Below are 20,991 nucleotides of genomic sequence, written 5' to 3' on the forward strand. Positions count from 1 at the left end.
GGGGTCTCGAAAGTCTTCCTTACATTTTTTTTTTATTTTATTTTTATTTTTATTTTTTTTTTCCTGGGCAGATTTGGTGGCTGTCTTTACCGACTATTCTGGACTGTTTCAGCAAGGTTTACTAGGCTTATAGTATATCAACGGAAAGCGGAAGAAGTCTACTCTCCAGCCTAAGAAACAGATCAGGATTCCGAGTTATAACCAGAAAGTTATCATCAAAAGAGTAGACAGTGTTCTGAGTTGACAGATTTTCAAAATTTTCAGCTTTGGATGCAAGGACGCCGATCACAAGAAGGAGACGTGCTTCCATTGAACGATAACATTGAAGGAGTTCTAAGGACTAGAAATCAACCAAAGGTAGACGAGACTGACATCAAATCTGAGGAAGAGGAAACAATTGAACCAATGGAGGACAACAATGATACACGTTGTTTGGAGGAATTCGCTCGGCCGACTATTCCTACTTCACCATCATGCATATTACTTCCAACTGCAGCTAGAAATTATGAGTTGAAATCTCTACACTTTAATATGCTTCCAAGTTTCTATGGTTTACCTAATGAGGATCCTTTGACTTTCATGAAAGAATTTTATGCTACTGTTAGTACTTTTCCTTTGTAGGGTGTGACTGAGGAACAACTGAAGATGAGATGCTTTCCATATACCCTGAAGGATCAAGCTAAGTTTTGGCTGATGTCTCTAACACCAGGATCATTCACTTCATGGGATGCCATATACAACAAATTTGTAGGGAAGTTTTACTCACATCAGAAAACTGGTGCATTCAGACGTCAAATCTCCACATTCACACAAGCTGATGGTGAACCATTCCATGAGGCGTGGGAACGTTATAAATTGCTTTTACTTCAATGCCCGCATCATGGTTATACTTTGGAGTTATAAATGCAATTTTTTTATGATGGACTAACCCAAACATGTCAATCTATTGCTGATAATGCTGCAGGTGGTGCAATGTTCAAAAAGGCTCCTCAAGACGCTTATGACATTTATGAGATGCTTGGATCCAATTCACAACAAAGAGATGCTCGAAGCAAGAAATCTGGTGTGTATGAACTAAACCACAGTGATAATATGGCAAGACAAATTGGAGAACTAAATAAGAAGATCGATGCCATGTTAAGCACCCATGCCAATTCTATGACTCAAGTCGAGGTATGTGCTTTATGCAATATTGTTGGTCATTCTACTCATGCATGTCCTTCCAGCCATGAGTACCCTGATTTTGTTCAACAAGCAAACATGATGAATGCTTACAATCCAAGATCTAAAAATAATCCTTATTCCAATACTTACAATGAAGGTTGGAAGAATCACCCTAATCTTTCTTGGAGTAATACTCAGAATCAACTTAACCCTTATGTTCAACCAAAGACCTCTTCTTTGGAAGAATCGATTAAGTTGTTTGTGCAGGAAAGTAGGGCAAGGATGGATAGGCATGATGCAATGATTGCTACCCAAGAAGCAAAGCTAAATCAAACTTTGGCATCCATGGGAAAGCTTGAGGTCCAAGTTGGTCAACTTGCGGATGCTATTAAAATCAAAGAGCCTGGAAAACTTCCAAGCCAACCGGAGCAAGCTAAAGCAATCACAGTACTTCGAAGTGGTAAGGTCATTGATAACCAAATTAATTATGAAGTTACTGATAATTCTACTGTGAATGCAGATCAAAGACGAGAGCGAGTTGAGCCTCAACATATCATAGCCAGCAACCATTCCGAGAAGATTCAGAAGCCTGAATCAGTTCAGTCCTCAGAAAAACAACCCAATTCTGAGTCATCTTCGCTTCAGAAATCTCCAAATCCTTACATCCCTCCTATTCCTTTTCCGGGGCGTTTAAAGCAAAGCAAATTGGATAAGTCTTTTTCTGAAATTTATGATACATTATCTAAAGTCAATATTAACTTACCTTTGCTTGATGTGATCAGGAATATGCCGGCATACGCAAAATTCTTCAAGGAATTGAACACGTACAAACGCAAGTATGGGCCGCATGAAAAGGTAATGGTCTCGGAGAATGTGAGTGCTGTACTTCAAAGGAAGCTACCTCCCAAACTTAAGGATCCTGGAAGTTTTTCTATCAACATAACAGTAGGAGACAAGAAGATGGAAAAGGCAATGCTAGATTTGGGAGCGAGTATAAATTTGATGCCATACTCTGTATATCTTCAATTAGGTTTGGGGGAGGTGAAGCCGACAACAATGTCTCTACAACTTGCGGATCGATCTGTCAAATATCCAAGAGGTATAGTAGAGGATATTCTAGTTCAAGTTGATAGACTAATTGTTCCTGCTGATTTTGTAGTGCTCGATATGGACGATACTCCAATGCATGATCGTGAACTTCCTATCTTACTTGGACGTCCATTCATGGCCACCGCAAATACTTTAATAGATGTGAAACATGGAGTTTTCACCATGACAGTCCTAGATCAAACTGTGCAATTCAAGGTGTTTGAATCCTTATCTCATCCCTCGAGTTCTTTGGATTGTTTTACGGTTGATGCATTGGATTCCCTTGTTTTCTCTAGTTTCTTACAGGAAGAAGCGCAAGATGCATTAGGGGCAGCCTTAACTTTGAGAAAAGAAGACATGGCGAATGATGAAGAAATTATGGAAGTAATAGCTGCCTTAAATAGTTTACACCCGTGCCATCCTAACACTCCTATTGAACATGTTGAACTTTCTCACTCCAAGTTGGTCCCTTCTATTGTCTCTCCTCCTACACTTGAGCTTAAAACTTTGCCATCCAATCTTAAATATGCCTACATTGGTGAGAATGATACCCTCCCAGTAATTATAGCTTCTGACCTTTCACCATTGGAGGAAGAAAAACTATTAAGAGTGTTGAGAGAACACAAAGCGGCCATTGGGTGGACCATTGCAGATATCAAGGGAATTAGCCCAGCCATGTGCATGCATAGAATATTAATGGAGGAGAATTCCAAGCCCACACGTGAGGCACAAAGAAGATTGAATCCACACATGAAGGAAGTGGTGCGTGCAGAAGTATTGAAATTACTTGATGTTGGTATTATCTACCCTATCTCTGATAGCAAATGGGTAAGCCCAGTTCAAGTAGTTCCCAAGAAGTCTGGAATTACGGTAGTCAAGAATGAAGATAACGAGCTTTTACCGACAAGAATGACCACCGGATGGCGTGTGTGCATTGATTATAGAAAGCTTAACGCTGCCACTAGAAAAGATCACTTTCCTTTACCTTTTATTGATCAAATGCTTGAACGCTTAGCTGGTTATTCTTACTATTGCTTTCTTGATGGTTTTTCAGGATATAATCAAATACCAATCGCTCCAGAAGATCAGGAGAAGACGACATTTACATGCCCATTTGGTACCTTTGCCTACCGAAGGATGCCTTTTGGCTTATGTAACGCCCCAGCTACTTTCCAAAGATGCATGATGTCAATCTTCTCTGATATGCTTGAAAGGTTTATTGAGGTATTTATGGATGATTTTTCTGTTTTTGGGAATTCGTTCGACGATTGCCTTAATAATTTAACCTTAGTCCTTAAAAGATGTGAAGAGACAAACCTCACTCTCAGTTGGGAGAAGAGTCACTTTATGGTAAGGCAAGGTATAGTTTTAGGACATGTGATTTCAAGTAAGGGTATTGAGGTTGATAAGGCAAAGATAGATTTGATTGCAAAATTGCCGCCCCCAACTTCTGTAAAGGGCGTGCGAAGTTTCTTAGGCCATGCAGGATTTTATCGAAGGTTCATTCAAGATTTCTCTAAAATCACACGTCCTTTGTGTAATCTCTTGGCTAAAGATGTTGTTTTTGAGTTTAATGATGAATGTCTTATTGCTTTTAATACCTTAAAACGTGAACTCACCTCTGCTCCTATCATTAGAGCACCTGATTGGTCTCTTCCTTTTGAATTAATGTGTGATGCTTCTGACTCTGCTATTGGTGCAGTGTTAGGACAAAGAGTGAACAAACGTCCGCATGTAATTTACTATGCTAGCCGCACACTCAATGATGCTCAACTCAATTACTCTACTACGGAAAAAGAGTTGCTTGCGGTGGTGTTTGCCTTAGAAAAATTTCGATCTTATCTCATTGGTTCAAAAGTTATTGTTTATTCTGACCATGCAGCTCTTAGGTATTTATTGACTAAGAAGGATGCAAAGCCTCGTCTGATTAGGTGGATCCTTTTGTTGCAAGAATTTGACTTGGAGATTCGAGATAAGAAAGGGAGCGAAAATGTTGTTGCGGACCACTTGTCACGCATAACTGATGGAGGCAATCATGCAAACGTGCCTATTGTAGAGTCATTCCCAGATGAACAACTCTTCTCAATGAGAGAAGTTGAACCATGGTATGCAGATATTGTTAATTATTTGGCTTGTGGTATTATTCGGGATGAACTAACCTTGCAGGAAAGAAAAAAATTCTTTGCCACTGTTAAGCATTATTTTTGGGATGAACCTTATTTATTTAAATATTGTTCTGACCAAATCATAAGGCGTTGTGTTCCGGAAATTGAGCAAACAAGCATCCTTAAATTCAGCCATGAATTGGCGTGTGGAGGTCACTTTGGTGCAAAGAAAACAGCCCTCAAAGTTTTACAATCTGGTTTCTTTTGGCCCTCTTTATTTAAAGATGCATTTAATTTTTGTGTTAAGTGTGATAGGTGCCAACGAACAGGAACCATTGGCCGTAAGAATATGATGCCCCTCAACAATATCCTTGTAGTTGATCTTTTTGATGTATGGGGTATAGACTTCATGGGTCCGTTTCCTCCATCCTTTGGGTATAATTACATACTTGTGGCTGTGGATTATGTGTCTAAGTGGGTGGAGGCAATTTCTACCAAGACAAATGATCATAAAATTGTACTCAGTTTCTTGAAGGATATGATCTTTACACGATTTGGAACGCCTAGAGCTATCATTAGTGATGGTGGTAGCCACTTTTGCAACAAACCTTTTGAGGCATTATTGAAGAAGTACAATATTACACATAGGGTTGCAACACCCTATCATCCTCAAACTTCTGGTCAAGTAGAGATTAGTAATAGAGAAATCAAGAAGATCCTGGAGAGGACCGTGAATGCTACAAGAAAAGATTGGGCATTGAAATTGAATGATGCATTGTGGGCTTACCGAACGGCATATAAAACTCCTATTGGCATGAGTCCTTATCGACTTGTCTTTGGCAAGGCTTGTCACCTACCAATGGAGTTGGAACATAGAGCTTATTGGGCCATCAAGACACTTAATTTTGATCTCAAGAAAGCTGGAGATGCAAGAAAACTTCAATTGAATGAGTTGGAGGAAATTCGGAATGACGCTTACGAGAATGCAAAGATTTACAAGGAGAGGACTAAGCGTTACCATGACAAGACCATTCAAAGAAAAGAGTTCGTAGTAGGTATGAAAGTTTTACTTTATAATTCCCGTTTGACTCTTTTTCCTGGAAAATTAAAGTCAAGATGGACTGGCCCTTTTCGAGTACATCAAGTCTTTCCTCATGGAGCAGTTGAGATTGAGAATTTAAGCAATGGATCGATATTCAAGGTAAATGGACAACGACTGAAACCTTATTTGGAGGAACATCACACACAAGACATCGACGTCTTGGCGCTGGCCGCCCCTTAATTGTCAATCCTGCCTTCCGTCTTGCCTAGACGTTAAATCAAGCGCTTATTGGGAGGCAACCCAATCAGGTCCTTTCGTTCCTTTGTCTTGTGTTCTTATTTTTTTTACTTTGATTTCATGGTGTCTATGCTTATAAACATGAGGACATGTTTCAGTTAGGTTTGGGGGTGTGAAGTTCATTGTCCTGCATGTGCACTATTTTCACTGCCAGTTTTCGATCAGTTGCAAGATGATTTTTGAATTGTGATCTGAATGAAAGTTGTGGGGTTTTCTGTCTATTTTCTGTCCATATAACTTGGGTCAAAATCCATTGATTATTTTTTGAGATATGCTCCAAAAACTGAACATAGGTCAGATTTGAAAAACTGCAGTTTGGAAAGAAATTCTCAAGTTACTATGTGTCGTAACACTTAAGAGTATGTATGAATTTAATTCAGTAGTGTTGACACACTGATGAAATTGTTTGGAGAATGCACATTTATATCTGATCTCTCTAAACTAAGTCTTGACCCATTTATTCCATTAACATAAAAATAATCTCACATGCACAAAGCATATATTTGTGGGGTATGCTATTTGAGATTAACTGCAAATTTTGTTGGTGTTTAGAGATGAGTTGGGTATTGTTGAGTATGATACTTTGGCATATATAAATTGAAATAAATGACATGCTATTCAAAAAAAAAAAAAAAATGAAAAAAAAAAAGGAAAAAAAAAACAATATGAAGAAAAGAATAAGTGTTTATTTCTGGTTCTCGCTACTGAGTAACCGGGCCTCTTGTTTAGTCGGCAGTGAGTCTCGCGTAAAAAGGTAGTGAGACTGAAATAAATACCTATGTGACTAGCGAAGTTTCGTAGCCTTTTTGACTTGAGTTATTAGACCCTTAGGGGTGTCTCTACACCTAATGCCCCGAGCTAACTAGATTGGGAGTCATTGGTTGAAAGCTCGTTACATGAGTCAATTAGAAAGCTTAATGAGACTAAGCATTGCACATGTTACATAGAAAAAAAAAATGAAAGCATGGAGCCCATAGTAAAAGTTAAAGAGAGAGTAAATATATGCCTTCGTGTCATTACTTGATAATTCTGATAAATCTTCTAGCTCGCATGATTTGCGTTAAAATCAAATAAAAGTCACACATTTATGTGTAATCTTTTTGAGCACAATCTAAATATTCACCTATTAATGGAATGAATGGTATTTGACTTGGTTGGAGTATCTATGATATGAATGATGGAATTTGAAGTCTCAACGTAGTTTGTGTGAATACTATACTGATTTTATTCATTCCATGCTTTTACTTGTTATGCCATGGTAGTTTGGTAAATGTTTGTGGGTATCATTCTGGTAAACCCTCACGAGACTATAACTCGTCCACTAGGGACACCTAGAGGTTTAAAGGCTTGTGTCACATGCTAAGTGCCACCGCGATTCCTGCGAAAGTGAGTTAGTTTTTTTATCTTTATTTTTTCTCCTTTAAGTTTTGCTCGAGGACTAGCAAGAAGTAGGTTTGGGGGTATTTGATTACTGCAAAATTACATTGATTTTATACCTCTCTTTGTTAACTTATTGCTTTGTTTTCAAGTCAAACTTGGGTGTTTTACGTTATTTTTGTTTGCATTTCAGTTAATCGAATCCTAGACGATGAATTATGTTAATGGCAATTTTGACAATGTTATTGGACATGTACATGCGAGTCTTGGTAATTTCAGCAAAATCTGTCACTGTTCAGTCCAGCCCACTTGTGAAGGTCACCATAAATCCTTTGAGAAGATCTGGGTTTTGTGTCATATACCGTTGAAAAGATATGGAAGTCTAGTTTCTGAAGAATTTTACAGTTTGTGATTCCGAGTTTTGTGGACAGAGTTATGACAATTTGAATACGGACTGCGCAGGCCAGAAAATCAGGAATCCGGGCTCATACTTAACAATATTGGTTTGAGACTTCTTGAAAGCCCAGGGACGTTTCCAGCCTTTGAAGGAAGCTAATAGAGCATCAATTTATGATTTGAATGAATCTTTGACTATTATGATTCAATATTTCAGCTGGAGGAAATCTTTATGCAAGAGGAAACTAAAGGATTCTAATTGTACTAGGATTATATTGTTTCCTTTCATACGGATGACTTTAACCTAACCAAGGATGATATAAAAGGGGTTGGCATACACAGCAAGAGAGGGCAGACCGAGGGGAAAGACTCACGAATCACATAAGGGCAGGATATTGGAGAGCAACATCACTAGGAGAGAAGAAAGCAACAAGGTTCTTAAAAGGGGAATCCTCTTCACCAAGCTTACTTTGTAAAGGGTGTTCTTTTTCTTAAGTTCTTGATGTTATTATCTCTTGAATTGTTGATGTTTTTATATATTATGTGTGGCTAAACTCTTTACTAGGGATTCGATGTAGCCTAGCATGACTATTCTATGTCTTAATTAATTCGTTGCTAATTCAAGTTTCTAGTTTTATTCATTGTGCGTCATAATATCATGTGTTGATTTAATGACTGATCACCATTATTTAGATACATGTTTGAGACAAGATTACACCACGATCAATGGGTAAACTTGATATAGCTCTTGTGAATGAATGAGATGTTGTTGAAGCACGATCCATGCATAAACACTCTTGGTTCTTGATGTTCTTCTTGCACTCAATGCATTCTTGTTTGTAATCTTGACCATAATCAATGGCTAGATAACAATTTAAGAATAGTTGATCTTGACCACAATCAATGGCGTTTCATATTTTAGATAAGAACGAACCTTAGAAACGAGAATTGAATCTTAACCAAATAAGACATAGAATAGGATTGCTATGGTGAAATCGAAGTCCTAGTTTGCATTCTCTTGATTGAAAACACCCTAAATCTTTCTAATATTCTTGTACTTTCTCGATTTTCAAATTCACACAACTTCTCTTTAATTTTCAGAAATAATTTAGTTTTATCTCGAGACATTCGAATTGAGTAGAATTGGAATTACTTGACAAATCTCCGTGGGATCGACCTCGCTATTGCATACCTATGCTATATTTGTATTCGTGCGCTTGCGAGTTAATTAAAATTACAACATGATTCAAAATGAAGGGACAAGATGGCATAGTACAATCTACATCCATGGCTGAGAATTAAAGAGAGTTTGAATGGTCAAGATTTGAAGACATACATTGATCAAATGGTTGTGCATAAGACAACTTTCTTGCTTGCAATTTTTTGACTTAAAAAAGGAGCATGTGCAACGTCTATATGCTCTATGGTGGAGATTTGTTTGCTCAAATCATCAATGACCAAGATTAGGAGCTGCAATGGATGGTAGAGATCAACTCTTGAAGTTTGATCCAATGGCTGCAAGCATAGGAGAGAATTGCCTTTAAAAGAGGATCTTCCCTTTCATACAACTTGGAGAAGCAAATTGAAAATTATCCTTGAGAGAAACCTCTTGCTATCAAGTTCATCAATCATCAAGCTTTCTTGCTATTTGCTACAACAATCTTCTCCAATACAAGCCTCTACAATCAAGGACTTCTCACTACTCTTGCTTTTGCAAAAGGGAAGTTCCTATATCCTTTAGGCTTTGTTTACTTACAATCTAAACCTCTCTTGTTCTTAAAATCCTATCTTTGAGAGTGTTGCTGTAATCTTGAGAGTTCCACACCAAATACCTTTGAGGTAACTTGTGAGAACCTTGGCTGAAAATCCCATTGAGAAATTCCCTTTCTTAAGGGAAATTGTAAACATTGAAGTTTGAGGGAGTTCTTAGAAACCCTTGGTGTAAGGAGTTTTGTGGGTCTCTTAAAACCACACCTTAGTGGAGTTGGGAAAATCCTAGGTTGGTGAATCTAGGTAGTAGACGTAGGAGAAGGGTCTCCGAACTACTATAAATCGCTGTGTTGATTTCTTTGTTTACTTGTTTATATTTACTACTTGTTTCAAACTGCAGGATTTTCAAAACCCTAATCTGTCCGAGATTAGCAGACTTACTTAAACTTTAAATTTTGATCTGAATTTCTGATATAGTATTCATTAGGGTGTTGTGATACTGCATACCAAATTTCGTTGAATTCTGACTTGATTTACTAGGTGAAATTTGAGTTGTAAAATCTGTGCGCAGTGTGTTGTTTGAAAAATCTGTTTTTGCAATTCCTTGATTATTTGATAATTGATCATTCACCATATTGAATCACATCTTGCATTGGAATGAATATTGATTAGGATAATCATTAGAGTCCAAATTTGTGTGCTAATTGTTAATTGACATTGATTTCCTTTTAAATTATAAAAAGAGATTCCTATCGGAATTTGGGGACACAATTCACCCCCCCTCTTGTGTTAAGTACGGTCCACCAAATATATCCTAAGTTCCAGGCTATCATAATACATATTACATCATGCATTCCTGCCACAATACCATATAATCCATCATGAACATCACATACCACATAGTAGTACATACAAAGTCCAAACTACAAAATCCAAACTTAAAGATTCAAAGAGACAAACATTGCCTCCCTCCACTGTCAGAATATTGGTAGGCCAATAACATAGTCACAGAGTTTGCAAAAGTTAAAGTTTAAAAATTGAAACATAACATATTAAGTACTATTAATAAAATAAAAAGTAAACAAAAGCAAGATAAATCTGCTATTGCCAAGGACTGACTGCCTGATGCCTCCATGCTTGCTAAAGCCAAACTTAACCAGCCATGTATGACTTGCCAATATGCCAGAAATGATGAAATAGAATAAGATAAAATAAGCAGATTTTCTACGGCAAACAAAGTAAGTGTAGGTGCAACCATGTCAGATGCCAAAATCCAAATCAAAAGACATATATTAACTATTGTTACATTATTCATTTTGAAGCACTTGCTGCTGGTGAAAGTGTGGTGCCATTAGAAATGCCTCCAGATATTTGCAATGCTTCCATTTCTACATGTCCATAGCATTTAAAAAAGTCAGGAAGACTGAGAATATATTTTTATAATTCACTGCATTACATTTTAGTACAACATTAGGAAATTAGAACAAACATTTTTCTATTTGCTCGCACCATTCATATAATTCAATTGAATCTTGGGTGAGTTCCTTGTAAAATTCAAAAGGTTCGCATCGGATCCAATCATTACAACAAATGAGTGCCTCCACTGTTTTTGGAGTGAAACAGGCTTGAAAAACGCTGTATAAAAGTACTGCCAGTGCCATCCATAAAACACTGCATCAAATGTCAAAATATTGGCGAGGAATTATACATTCTCAAAAGCCAAAATACCTCCAGCAATAATGATTGCTAATACTAATAAGCATCAAATGCAAGGAAGGATTGCTAATACATTTCATGTTTATAAAGCATACTTTCAAAAAAATAATCTAAGTAATCAACCATAAAAGCATCTAGTACTGACTACTAACTACCTAAAAGGCCAAAACTCGAAACAGGATATAAAATATTTTACATATCCTACTTTTACAATGAAAATTTGATGCCAGCTCAAAAGCAGATTCAACATTCTTTTGCTCCTACCAGAATAGCAAAACAGCTTGATTGACTACCTATATTTTTTTCCCCGAAACCACCACTAAAAAGTAAAAAAAAAACTAATATCTGATACGATTAGCAAAGAAAACCAAGCAGTAGTCAGTAGCACTAAACATTCAAACACTAAGAAAATGAAATAGCACCCAGAAAACCCAGTTAAAGATCAACAAAAGCACTATGAAATTAGAATTAAGCAAATCTAAGCCTAAGGTTTGAAATCAAACACCGATAAGAGATTAAGAGTACCATACATGATCGCTAGAGAGGGAGAGGTCAAAAGCTCAAAACTCTCAAAACTAGAAGTCAAAACACGAGCTTAAGAGTCTAGAGATTGTAGAAGGGTAGTCTGGATGGAAGACTCAAAGACGGCAATCCTGTGAAAAACCTAGTGAAAGACCAACAAAGCACTTTGAAATTAGAATTAAGCAAACCTAAGCCTAAGGCTCGAAATCAACATCAATAAGAGATTAAGAGTACCATACCTGATCGCTGGAGAGGGAGATGTCAGAGACTTAGAACTTAATAGTCAAAACACAGGCTTAAGAGTGTAGAGACTGTAGAAGGGCAATCCGAATGGAAGACTCGAAGACGGCAGTCATGCACTCATGTGAGACTGCGATAAACTAAGTTTGAGACTTTTAGGTTATGTTTTAAGTGTTTAATCTAATGGTGGAAATGAAATATTGAATACATAACTATTCAAATCAACGGTTGATAACTGATATTAATAATAGAAATTAGAAATTAATAGACATATATATTAAATATTAAACTATATAATTAATAATTATAATATTATATATTTATCCGGTCCGGTCCGGTTAACCTCTGGTTATGAATTTCCCAAATCGTAGACCAGACCGCCAAAACTCTGTTAGAAACAGTTATTTAAACCATTTGACTAAATAAGTCAATTAACCAAACCAAACCGGACCGACCGGTCCGATTTTTGGTTTTGGTCTGGATTCTGGTTTTATTTGCACAGCCCTACACAAACATTTTTTTTTCATACTAGAAATGTTTTATTTGCTTTCTAAATCATTTATTTCAATTTTTTTTCAAATTGTCTATAAGAGTGTGTTTGGATTGAGGGATTTAGGAGAAGGGAAAAGAAAGAGAAAGGAAAGGGAGAGAAGAGAAGAGAATGGAAGGGGTAATACTGTCTCCCATGTCGTCAACTTCAAATCATCACATCATCAACATTGAATCCACACCCTCGACATTAGACACATATTTCGTCAATCTCGACTCTCTAGTTGTCTCGACTTCAACTTTACCTCCTTCACAACCTTGACCCTCGTGTCAGAGTTGAAACACTTCTCCCAATCAAGCTCTCGTCGAAAAAGATCATTCCTTCCCTCATCTATATTCGACACCCAAATCTAAAAAATGCCTAGAACCAATCTAGAGTCGTGCTCCCGTTCCATCAATCACTCCATAATTAGCTTCAAACGCACACTCATCTTATAAATAACCTTGAACCAAAATGATGGACTTTCTTCTAACAAATCGGTATTGACACACATTTGTTATAAATCGCTCATCTCATATCAAATTTAGAATATTGAATAAAACCAGTGGTCAAGATTCTCAAGAATGACTTCACAAAGAAACCTTTTATTGGAAATTTCAAAAGATTGTTCATTTATCTCATATTGATTTGCATTCTACCTCGTCATTTTTCTTAAGAGTCGTGTTTTGTTAAAGGACTTGCATTTGTAGTAAATTAATTATGGTTATGTTTAGTAGTAATGTAATGTGTGTTTACTTTACAGGACTCAGGCTAGGGGTAGTATGGTCACTTTATCTAATTGTATGGTTTTGTATTGGTTCTCTCGAAAAAGAGAACAAGACTTAATGTTTTGAGAAAATTAATGTGAAGTGTTTGAAACCCTAGATCTGGGTTCTCAGCTTGAAGGTGATTATCATTGTGTGAATCAGTTTGATGTTCATTGTCTGATTTCACTATAAGAGAACAGATTTCTTACGATGTAATTTTCCGTCGCAAAACATCGAAATTCCATCGCTAATAATTTTTGCGATGGAATTTTGTCCATTACAAAACACTCGTCGCAAAAAATTAGTGACGGAAAATTACGATGGAATATTTACAACGACACTTAACGATGAAATTATTTTGCAACGGAATATGCGACCGAAATCCCTTCGCAAATTAATGGATAAAAAATTAAATTTTGAGTATTTGCAATGGAATATTCCGTCGCTAATTGACCACGCATTTTGCAACTGCATATTCCGTCGCAAAATATATTATGTTTAAAATTTAAATTTTTATGGAGCAAATTTGTCACAACTTTTGCGACAAGATTTCCATCGCAAAATTTTTATTTTCTAAATTTTAATTTATTTAAATAAATATATTTTATTTATATAAAAATATTAGCGACGAAATTTGTTTGACAATTCCGTGCTAATTATATTATTTTTCATTTTATGTTTTATGTTTTATAATAATGATTTTTTAAATTCGATATTATTATAGTTCAACTATAATTATCAATTTAATAATTTCATTAAAAATCTATTATCAAAATGTGCAAGAAATAGTATGTAATAAAAATTAATATTATACATAAGTGGGTCAGTATTTTTATGAAATACAATCTAATCTTCATAAAAAATGTGTCCATGTGAAGCATGATCATCTTCAGGGTTGTTTTTGGGGGATCGCATCTGTATCTGAGAAAATAATTACTGCTCCATCCGCTCTTGATCCTGCATTCGCTGTCGCAAGTCACCGACCTCAACCAATAACTTAGAGTTCATCCGAGCGATGCGCTCCACCAACTCTTGCTCCAACTTCGCCTGAGTATACTCTGGAATGTCCACTAGAGCAAGATGAAGAACTAGGCAAAAAAGCTTGCCTCAGATCCAAGCTCATAGATGCGATTTTTCTTATTCTTCCCACCAGTCACCGTAAGGAATAAAGGATCCTCATCCAACGGCTCAAGAGGTGACTCACTGGTGGAGGAGATTGATCGCTGTGTCAGAATGTCCTCCTTCAGCTTGTTAAATTTTTCCTGCAAAAGAAGATACTAATGCTCATGAATACTGATAAGACAAAAACAAGCAACAACACAATATATTAAAGAAAAAATAGATAATAATAGCACATCCCAAATGTGTAAGCAGACACAAACAAAAAAAATATGCAATCAAATGAGCTAAAATAAATATATCCAAAAACTGTTCAACTAAGCTAAGACACCATTGCATTCCAAATTTCAAGAAACATAGATATTTAAACAGCAACACTAAAGATTAAAAACAAACAAATGGGGTTCATTGTAGCTTTGTAAAAGAGATGCCAACAACCTACAACCTAGCTCTATATTAGTACTATATATATATATATAAATAAATTTAAATACTTACAAATGTAGTTGTTGCTCGTTCATCGACTAATTGTTGCGTACTCTTTTTTTGATGAGTGCGAACAAACACCTCTGCCTTGGTGGGATTCCGGCCAAGTTCCACCTTCTACAATTAAAATTACAAAAGGCATATGATATTTAAATTTTAAAGAAGATAAAAAATTGAAATTGTTAAATTTACTCAGAATTTACCATTCTCTTACGGTACTCCATGTAAGGAATAGAGCCACCAGTGTGAGAACAACTATCCTTATATGCTAGATTTTTGTTCCCCTGTTCCCTTTTCTTCTTGTACTCTGGCCCATCCCAAATACGACGAAGTTCAAAAAGGACTGCAGTAGGGATCAAGACAGCTTTGGTGGGGTTTTCTCGTGCCCTATGTATCATGCCCCAAAATAATTCTCCACTCTTCTTATTTCACAGTTTCTTTATTGCAACATTATGAGCAGGGTCCCATGTAAATTTACTCTACAAGATAAGAAAAAGTTAACATTGTGAAGCATTTGTGAAAAAATATAGAAAGGGGAACACTTTCAATTTACATTTTATACTTATCTTGAACTCCTCAAAGTAACCTTCTTTTTCCTCGGGAGTAAAATCACTCCATTATGTCATGGCTCGTTCATACTTGGACTTCATGATCTCGCTTATCTTCCGAGTAACATCAAAATGATCAAAACTATGAATTAACAAGAAAAAGATATTAGTGACGTAAATGCTTTTGTAATAAATGTATACTAAAATAAGAGTAATGAAAAATGTACTTACAGAGCAACTGAAATAGGTTGTATCAAGATAAGGCTATTATGAGGAGGCACAACCCCAATATTCTGGCACGAAGAGCCATTGGCACCCTGTGTGTCCAGTGGTGGGCCTTGCGTGTTGGGTGATGTGGGATATGGGGGCTAGATGGACCCCCTGTCAGCGTATCAGGAGTGAGGTGACTGGGAGATGATAAAGTAGGAAGATCTTGAATGGTTTGTTGAACAGAATTCACAGAGGAGGGCGAGGAGGCTGTGGCATGAGGGTGTAAACATTCCGCATTCCCTATGATGGGTCTACTGCGTCGAGAGACATGACCTCAACCGAATGTAGTATGGCCACGGTTCGTCAATTGATCACTAGCCATCTCCTCTAATGCAAGCTAATCGATATTGTAGTAATGCAATTGACACTTTCTCTTAGAGTACACAATAGTTCAGTAATGCCATAGACAGAGCACTCACTAAATAACATTGCACAATGCACAGACAATAGGATAAGGAGAAGAAATTCAACATCCAAGACAGAACACACACTAAATAACATTGCACAATTAACACACAATAGGCTACATGATATCTAATGTTCAACATATAAATACTAAAGATTTGCTGTCACTCTTGGAGAAAACTGAATCGGGTGGTGATCACCTACAGAATAGCAACCTAGCCATTAGCTTCTGAAGGCCCCTTGTGAAAACATATAGGCCGGAGGACCCAGTAACAGAAGCAACAACCTTTTGGCGTTAATAACTTGTCATGCACCAGAGTAATGTAAATAAAATCACTCTCATATGTCCTACATGGGTCTGTTGTTATTAAAGCTGCATTGCCTTCTAAGATCAACTTAGAGTATTGAACAACATAAACACAGCATGCTCACAAGTACCTTCATGCACAAAAAATAATACTACCCAAATAGACTTCCTTTTTTTTTGAATGCCCAAATACTGACCTTTCAACTCAGTAAATATTCCTCTAACATTGCTAAATAATATTGCAATTGAATATCATAGTTACGTCTCAAGCTAGACTTCAACACTGCAAATATTGAAGTAAATACATCTATAAATGCAATTCTATAAATGCAATTTTAACAAATTCTTTATTCTACGAAAGTGACTTAGGATTCAAAAAATAATGGCAGTAGTTAACAAACAGAAAATCAAATGAATGCCATTTACCAACCTATCTAGAAGTCTGGAAGTACCCTACACCAACAATTCTCAACAAATCACAGTGCAACATCAAGAGAAACAAAACACAACATCAAGGGAGAACAAACAACTTAACAGAGAAATAAATCTCAAATCGCAAGAGAGATACAAACCGTAAACAACGTGCAAGACGACGAAGTGAGAAAGATTTTGTCGCGAGAGACTGTGCGATAGAATGAGCGAGAGATTGAATGAGAGACCTAGCGATGGACGAGAGTTTCGGTGTGTGAGAGACCTAGAAGGAACGAGAGACGAAGAGTGTCTGGGTTTCGCGCGCATCTTTTTTCTCATACAGAGGAGATATATGGGAATTAAGGCATATTGAAAATTTGATAACTGTTCCCACTACCGCCCGACATCCTTGTGAAATTTGGAAGTCAAATTTTGTGATATATATATATATATATATATATATATATATATATATATATATACACGCACACATTATTTATATAGGCTAATTGAAACTTGAAAATTATTTATAATTGATAATTGATACTTCAAAGATCCCAATACCGCCCAGTATAGTCTCAATATATTTTATATGTGTATATATATATATACACACACACACACACACACACACACACACACATATATATATATATATATATATATATATATATATATATATATATATTTATATATACACACATTATATATATACACATTATTTACATATAATAATTGACAATGCAATACTATTTTTCACAGAAATTAAAATTAACAAGAAATCCATACAATTAACTAAAGTCTAATATTCATCAAATAAACAAACACACATTGTTAATCATCTTCGGGCTTTTCCTGTGTCTCAGAATCATCAAATTCTGATTCTTCTTCTTCATCGTCATCAACAGTCACTTCCTCATTCATTTGCCTTGTAGAATATTCGTCCACTTCATCAGGTTCAGCTTCATTATCGACGAGCGACTCTATTTGATCAGTATCTCCTCTGAATGTCTCAACTGATAATTCATCATTTTGGAAGGCATCATCCATTTGTTTTGATTATGCAGTAATAGTGTGCCTCACTTTCGTCGTCTTAATCATGACCCACCAATCTTGTCGATCATGTATCCCTTCCGAATAAGGAGTGAAGTAGACTTGATCCGCTTGTTGTGCAATTATAAATGGATTAAACTTCCTGTAACTCTTTTTACGTTTCACATCGACAAGTCCATATTGTTTATGGATTCGCGTACCTCGGTTAGGAGTTGGGTAGAACCACTCATAATTAAAAAGAACAGAAAGAAAAAAGAGAGAAATGGGCGAAACAGACAGCAACAATATACTAAAATTATTTTCTAACATATTAGCGACGAAATTTACAATGGAATTATTTTCGTCGCAAACTTTGTATCAGAAAAAGTATATTTTTGAAGGTTTTAATATCAGAAGATAAAATTTAGCGACGGAATTTGTCACAGAATTATTTCCATCGCTAATTTGTATTAGAAAAAGTAAGATTTTCTGAAAGGGTTGTCAGGAGATCAGATTTAGCGACGAAATTTCATGTTCGTCACTAGGCTTTTGCGACGACATTTGACTCTGTGGCTAACCTCGCTAAGTTGCACTAGAAAAAGTTAGATTTTTTGGAAGGGGTATCAGAAGATTGGATTTAGCGACGGAATCAAATTTCGTTGCTAAAGTCCGTCACAAATTCCGTTGCAGTTTTGCAACAGGCTTTTGCAACGAAATTTGATTCCGTCACTAAATCCATTGCTAAAGTCTGTCGCTATTCTGTTGCAAATGTTGACGGGAATTCACGCCATAAACTACAATGGAATTTGCGATGAATTTTTTTACAACGAAAAAGTCCGTCACAAATTCCTTCACAAAATGTTATAAAATTTTAACAAACTTTAGCGATTGAAATTTGTGAAAATTCAGTCGTAAAATTTATGATTTGCAACGGAAAAATATCAATCGCAAATATTTGTCGCTAAATAGCTGTTTTCTTGTAGTGTTTCTATATCCTACAGTGGTATCGGAGCATGACGTTGGCCTCGGGCTGTGTCTCAGCGTGAAGCAATGGCATCGTCGAGTGACCGAACTATGATTCCTGTGTTCAACGTCAAAGATTATACCTCATGGAAAGTAAAGATGAAAACTTCTCATGTCAGAAGGGTTATGGAACACTGTAGTCTATGGGTACAAAGAATCAACAGATGATAGTATTTTAGATACTGCAACAAAGAAGGAGATTTAGAGCACCAGGATGTTGAATGCTAGGGCCTCGTCTCGGCCTCAAAATGGGGTGAGAGGCACGATCTTTCCACGCATTATTAAGGCCTGATAGGCCAATGAGGCTAGGGACACTCTTACAAAAGAGTTCGAAGGAGACAGTCACACGGTGATTATCAAGCTACAGATCTTGAGGCGTGAATTTGAAAATTTTCATATGCAAGAGGCATATGTGGTGAAAACTTTCTACAATAAAGTTGTGGATGTGGTAAATCAAATGCGAACCTTGGGGGAGGAGGTCACAGACTAGAAATTTGTTCAGAGGATGCTCATTAGTCTACCTGAGAGGTATGATATTGCGGTAATAGCTATTGAAAAATCTAAGGATCTCACTGTGTTAAAACCTGAGGAATTAGTTGGGTCACTGGAAGCCCATGAACAGGGGCGACAAAGACGTGGAGACCAAAATTAGTTTGCTCAGTCAGGTGAATCAACTTTTCAAGCCAAACTTACATTCAGTGAGGACTCAAAAAGAGGCAAATAGTCTCAATGGAAAGGAACTGAAAGAGGTACTGGTTCTAATAGTATTGTCCATGATACAAAGTTTTTTGGCAATAGTAAAATGTGTGATATTTGTAATAGGGTAGGCTATTTGGCAGATGAATGCTGACACAAAGGCAAGCCACAGTGCCACCATTGTAAAAGGTTTGGTCATATTCAGAAAAATTATCGTTTTAAAATAGAAAACAAGGCTAATTTTGCTGAGTTCAATCCTGTTCAAGAAGAAAATTTATTCTATGCTACACAGTCTACTTTGTTTGTCAAAAATAATGTCTGATACCTAGATAGTAGTTGCAATAATCACATGTCTATTAATGAAGTTTTGTTTGACTATATTCACCGTACTGTTTCAACTACAATTAGATTGGGGAGTGGTGAAGTGGTAAACTTTAAGGGAAAATGGAGAGTTAAAATAACAACTGATGAAGGTTTAAAATTTATCAATGATGTTTTGTATGTTCTTGCATTGAGTAGTAATTTTTTAAGTGTGGGGAAAATGATGGAACATGGATACAATCTTGTCTTTGATAATGGAGAATGTCAAATCTATGATAGGGAGAATACTGAGAAGGAGTTGATGTTTGTGCCAATGAAGAATCATAGAAATTTCATGTTGGATTTCAATTTTACTGACGAGACAGTGGCTCTCAAGAATGAAACTCAACAGAAAGGGGACACTCAATTATGGCACAGAAGGTATTGTCACTTGAATGGTGCAGATCTTAAACTATTATCTCATAAGGAGTTGGTTCTTGGTCTTCCTAATATTCTCTCCCAAGAGAGAGAGTGTGAGAGTTGTCTTATGGGTAAGTAGCATAGGAGTCCATGGCCAACACAAGGGACTTGGAGAGCAGACTTTGTTTTAGAGTTGCTTCATACAGATTTATGTGGGCCTATGCAAGTACCTTATGTCAATCACTACTGATATTTTTTGACTTTAATAGATGATTATTCAAGAATGATATGAGTTTATTTTTTGAAAGAGAATTCTGAGACTTTCTCTATGTTTAGGGGTTTAAGAAGATCATAAGTGATAGAGGGGAGAATACACATCTGACATGTTTAAACAGTTTTGTATGGACGAAGGGATTGCCAAACAGCTCACTGTAGGTTTTAGCCCCTAACAAAATGGTGTGGCAGAGAGAAAGAACAGAACAATAATGGAGATGGATAGGGCAATGATGGTTGAGAAAAGCATACCAAAAGAATATTGGGCAGAAGTTGTAAATACTCTATGTACATCTTGAATCTTTGTCCAACCAAAGCAATCATCAAGAAGACACCTTCAGAGGCCTGGTCTGGGAGGAAGGCTTTTGTAGGACATCTCAAGGACTTTGGGAGTTTGTGCTATGCTCACATTCCTGTTGAAAAAAGATATAAACTTGATATGAAGAGTAGAAAATGCATTTTTGTTGGCTACGGTAGTAGTTCCAAAGCTTACTTAGTTTTTGATGTTCAGACTTTGAAGTTGCTCATCACCAGAGATGTGGTTTTTGATGAAAAATCTGAATTGAAATTTGATGATCTGATCTCGATGTCTAGTAATACCTCTTTGGCAGTGGAAGGAGGTTCGATTGTTACTACTGATCAAGGTGTTCTTGTTCAGCAGGAAGTACAGTAGACTTATCTTAATGATTACTGAAACCAATACTGCTATTGAATGGTTAGCTACTGAAGTTGATAATGGAGATGAGA

At 36.4% G+C, this 20,991-nt stretch overlaps 1 protein-coding gene and 1 non-coding gene across 4 annotated transcripts; both read right to left on the reverse strand.

The window, feature by feature from the left end:
* Positions 1 to 780: 780 nt before the first annotated feature.
* Positions 781 to 887, reverse strand: LOC120009980. The gene has a single exon (XR_005470777.1). It is a non-coding gene; the product is annotated as a small nucleolar RNA R71 (small nucleolar RNA).
* A 12,858-nt stretch (positions 888 to 13,745) lies between these two features.
* On the reverse strand, positions 13,746 to 16,828 carry LOC120009638. Of its 3 annotated transcripts, none has more exons than XM_038860289.1 (5): positions 15,339 to 16,828; positions 15,113 to 15,249; positions 14,763 to 15,038; positions 14,572 to 14,676; positions 13,746 to 14,216 (listed from the first exon to the last, which is right to left on the reverse strand). In XM_038860289.1, the coding sequence occupies exons 3-5, from the start codon at positions 14,955 to 14,957 to the stop codon at positions 14,043 to 14,045; spliced, it is 474 nt and encodes a 157-aa protein (XP_038716217.1). In that variant the 5' UTR covers positions 14,958 to 15,038; positions 15,113 to 15,249; positions 15,339 to 16,828; the 3' UTR covers positions 13,746 to 14,042. The 3 variants fall into 3 exon arrangements, with proteins under 3 accessions (XP_038716217.1, XP_038716219.1, XP_038716218.1); XM_038860291.1 differs by having other exon boundaries at positions 14,763 to 15,249; positions 15,339 to 15,631; positions 16,662 to 16,826; XM_038860290.1 differs by having other exon boundaries at positions 14,763 to 15,249; positions 15,339 to 15,714; positions 16,662 to 16,826.
* Positions 16,829 to 20,991: the final 4,163 nt, after the last annotated feature.

The sequence above is a fragment of the Tripterygium wilfordii genome, chromosome 11, assembly GCF_013401445.1.
Source record: "Tripterygium wilfordii isolate XIE 37 chromosome 11, ASM1340144v1, whole genome shotgun sequence".
Lineage (NCBI taxonomy): Eukaryota > Viridiplantae > Streptophyta > Magnoliopsida > Celastrales > Celastraceae > Tripterygium > Tripterygium wilfordii.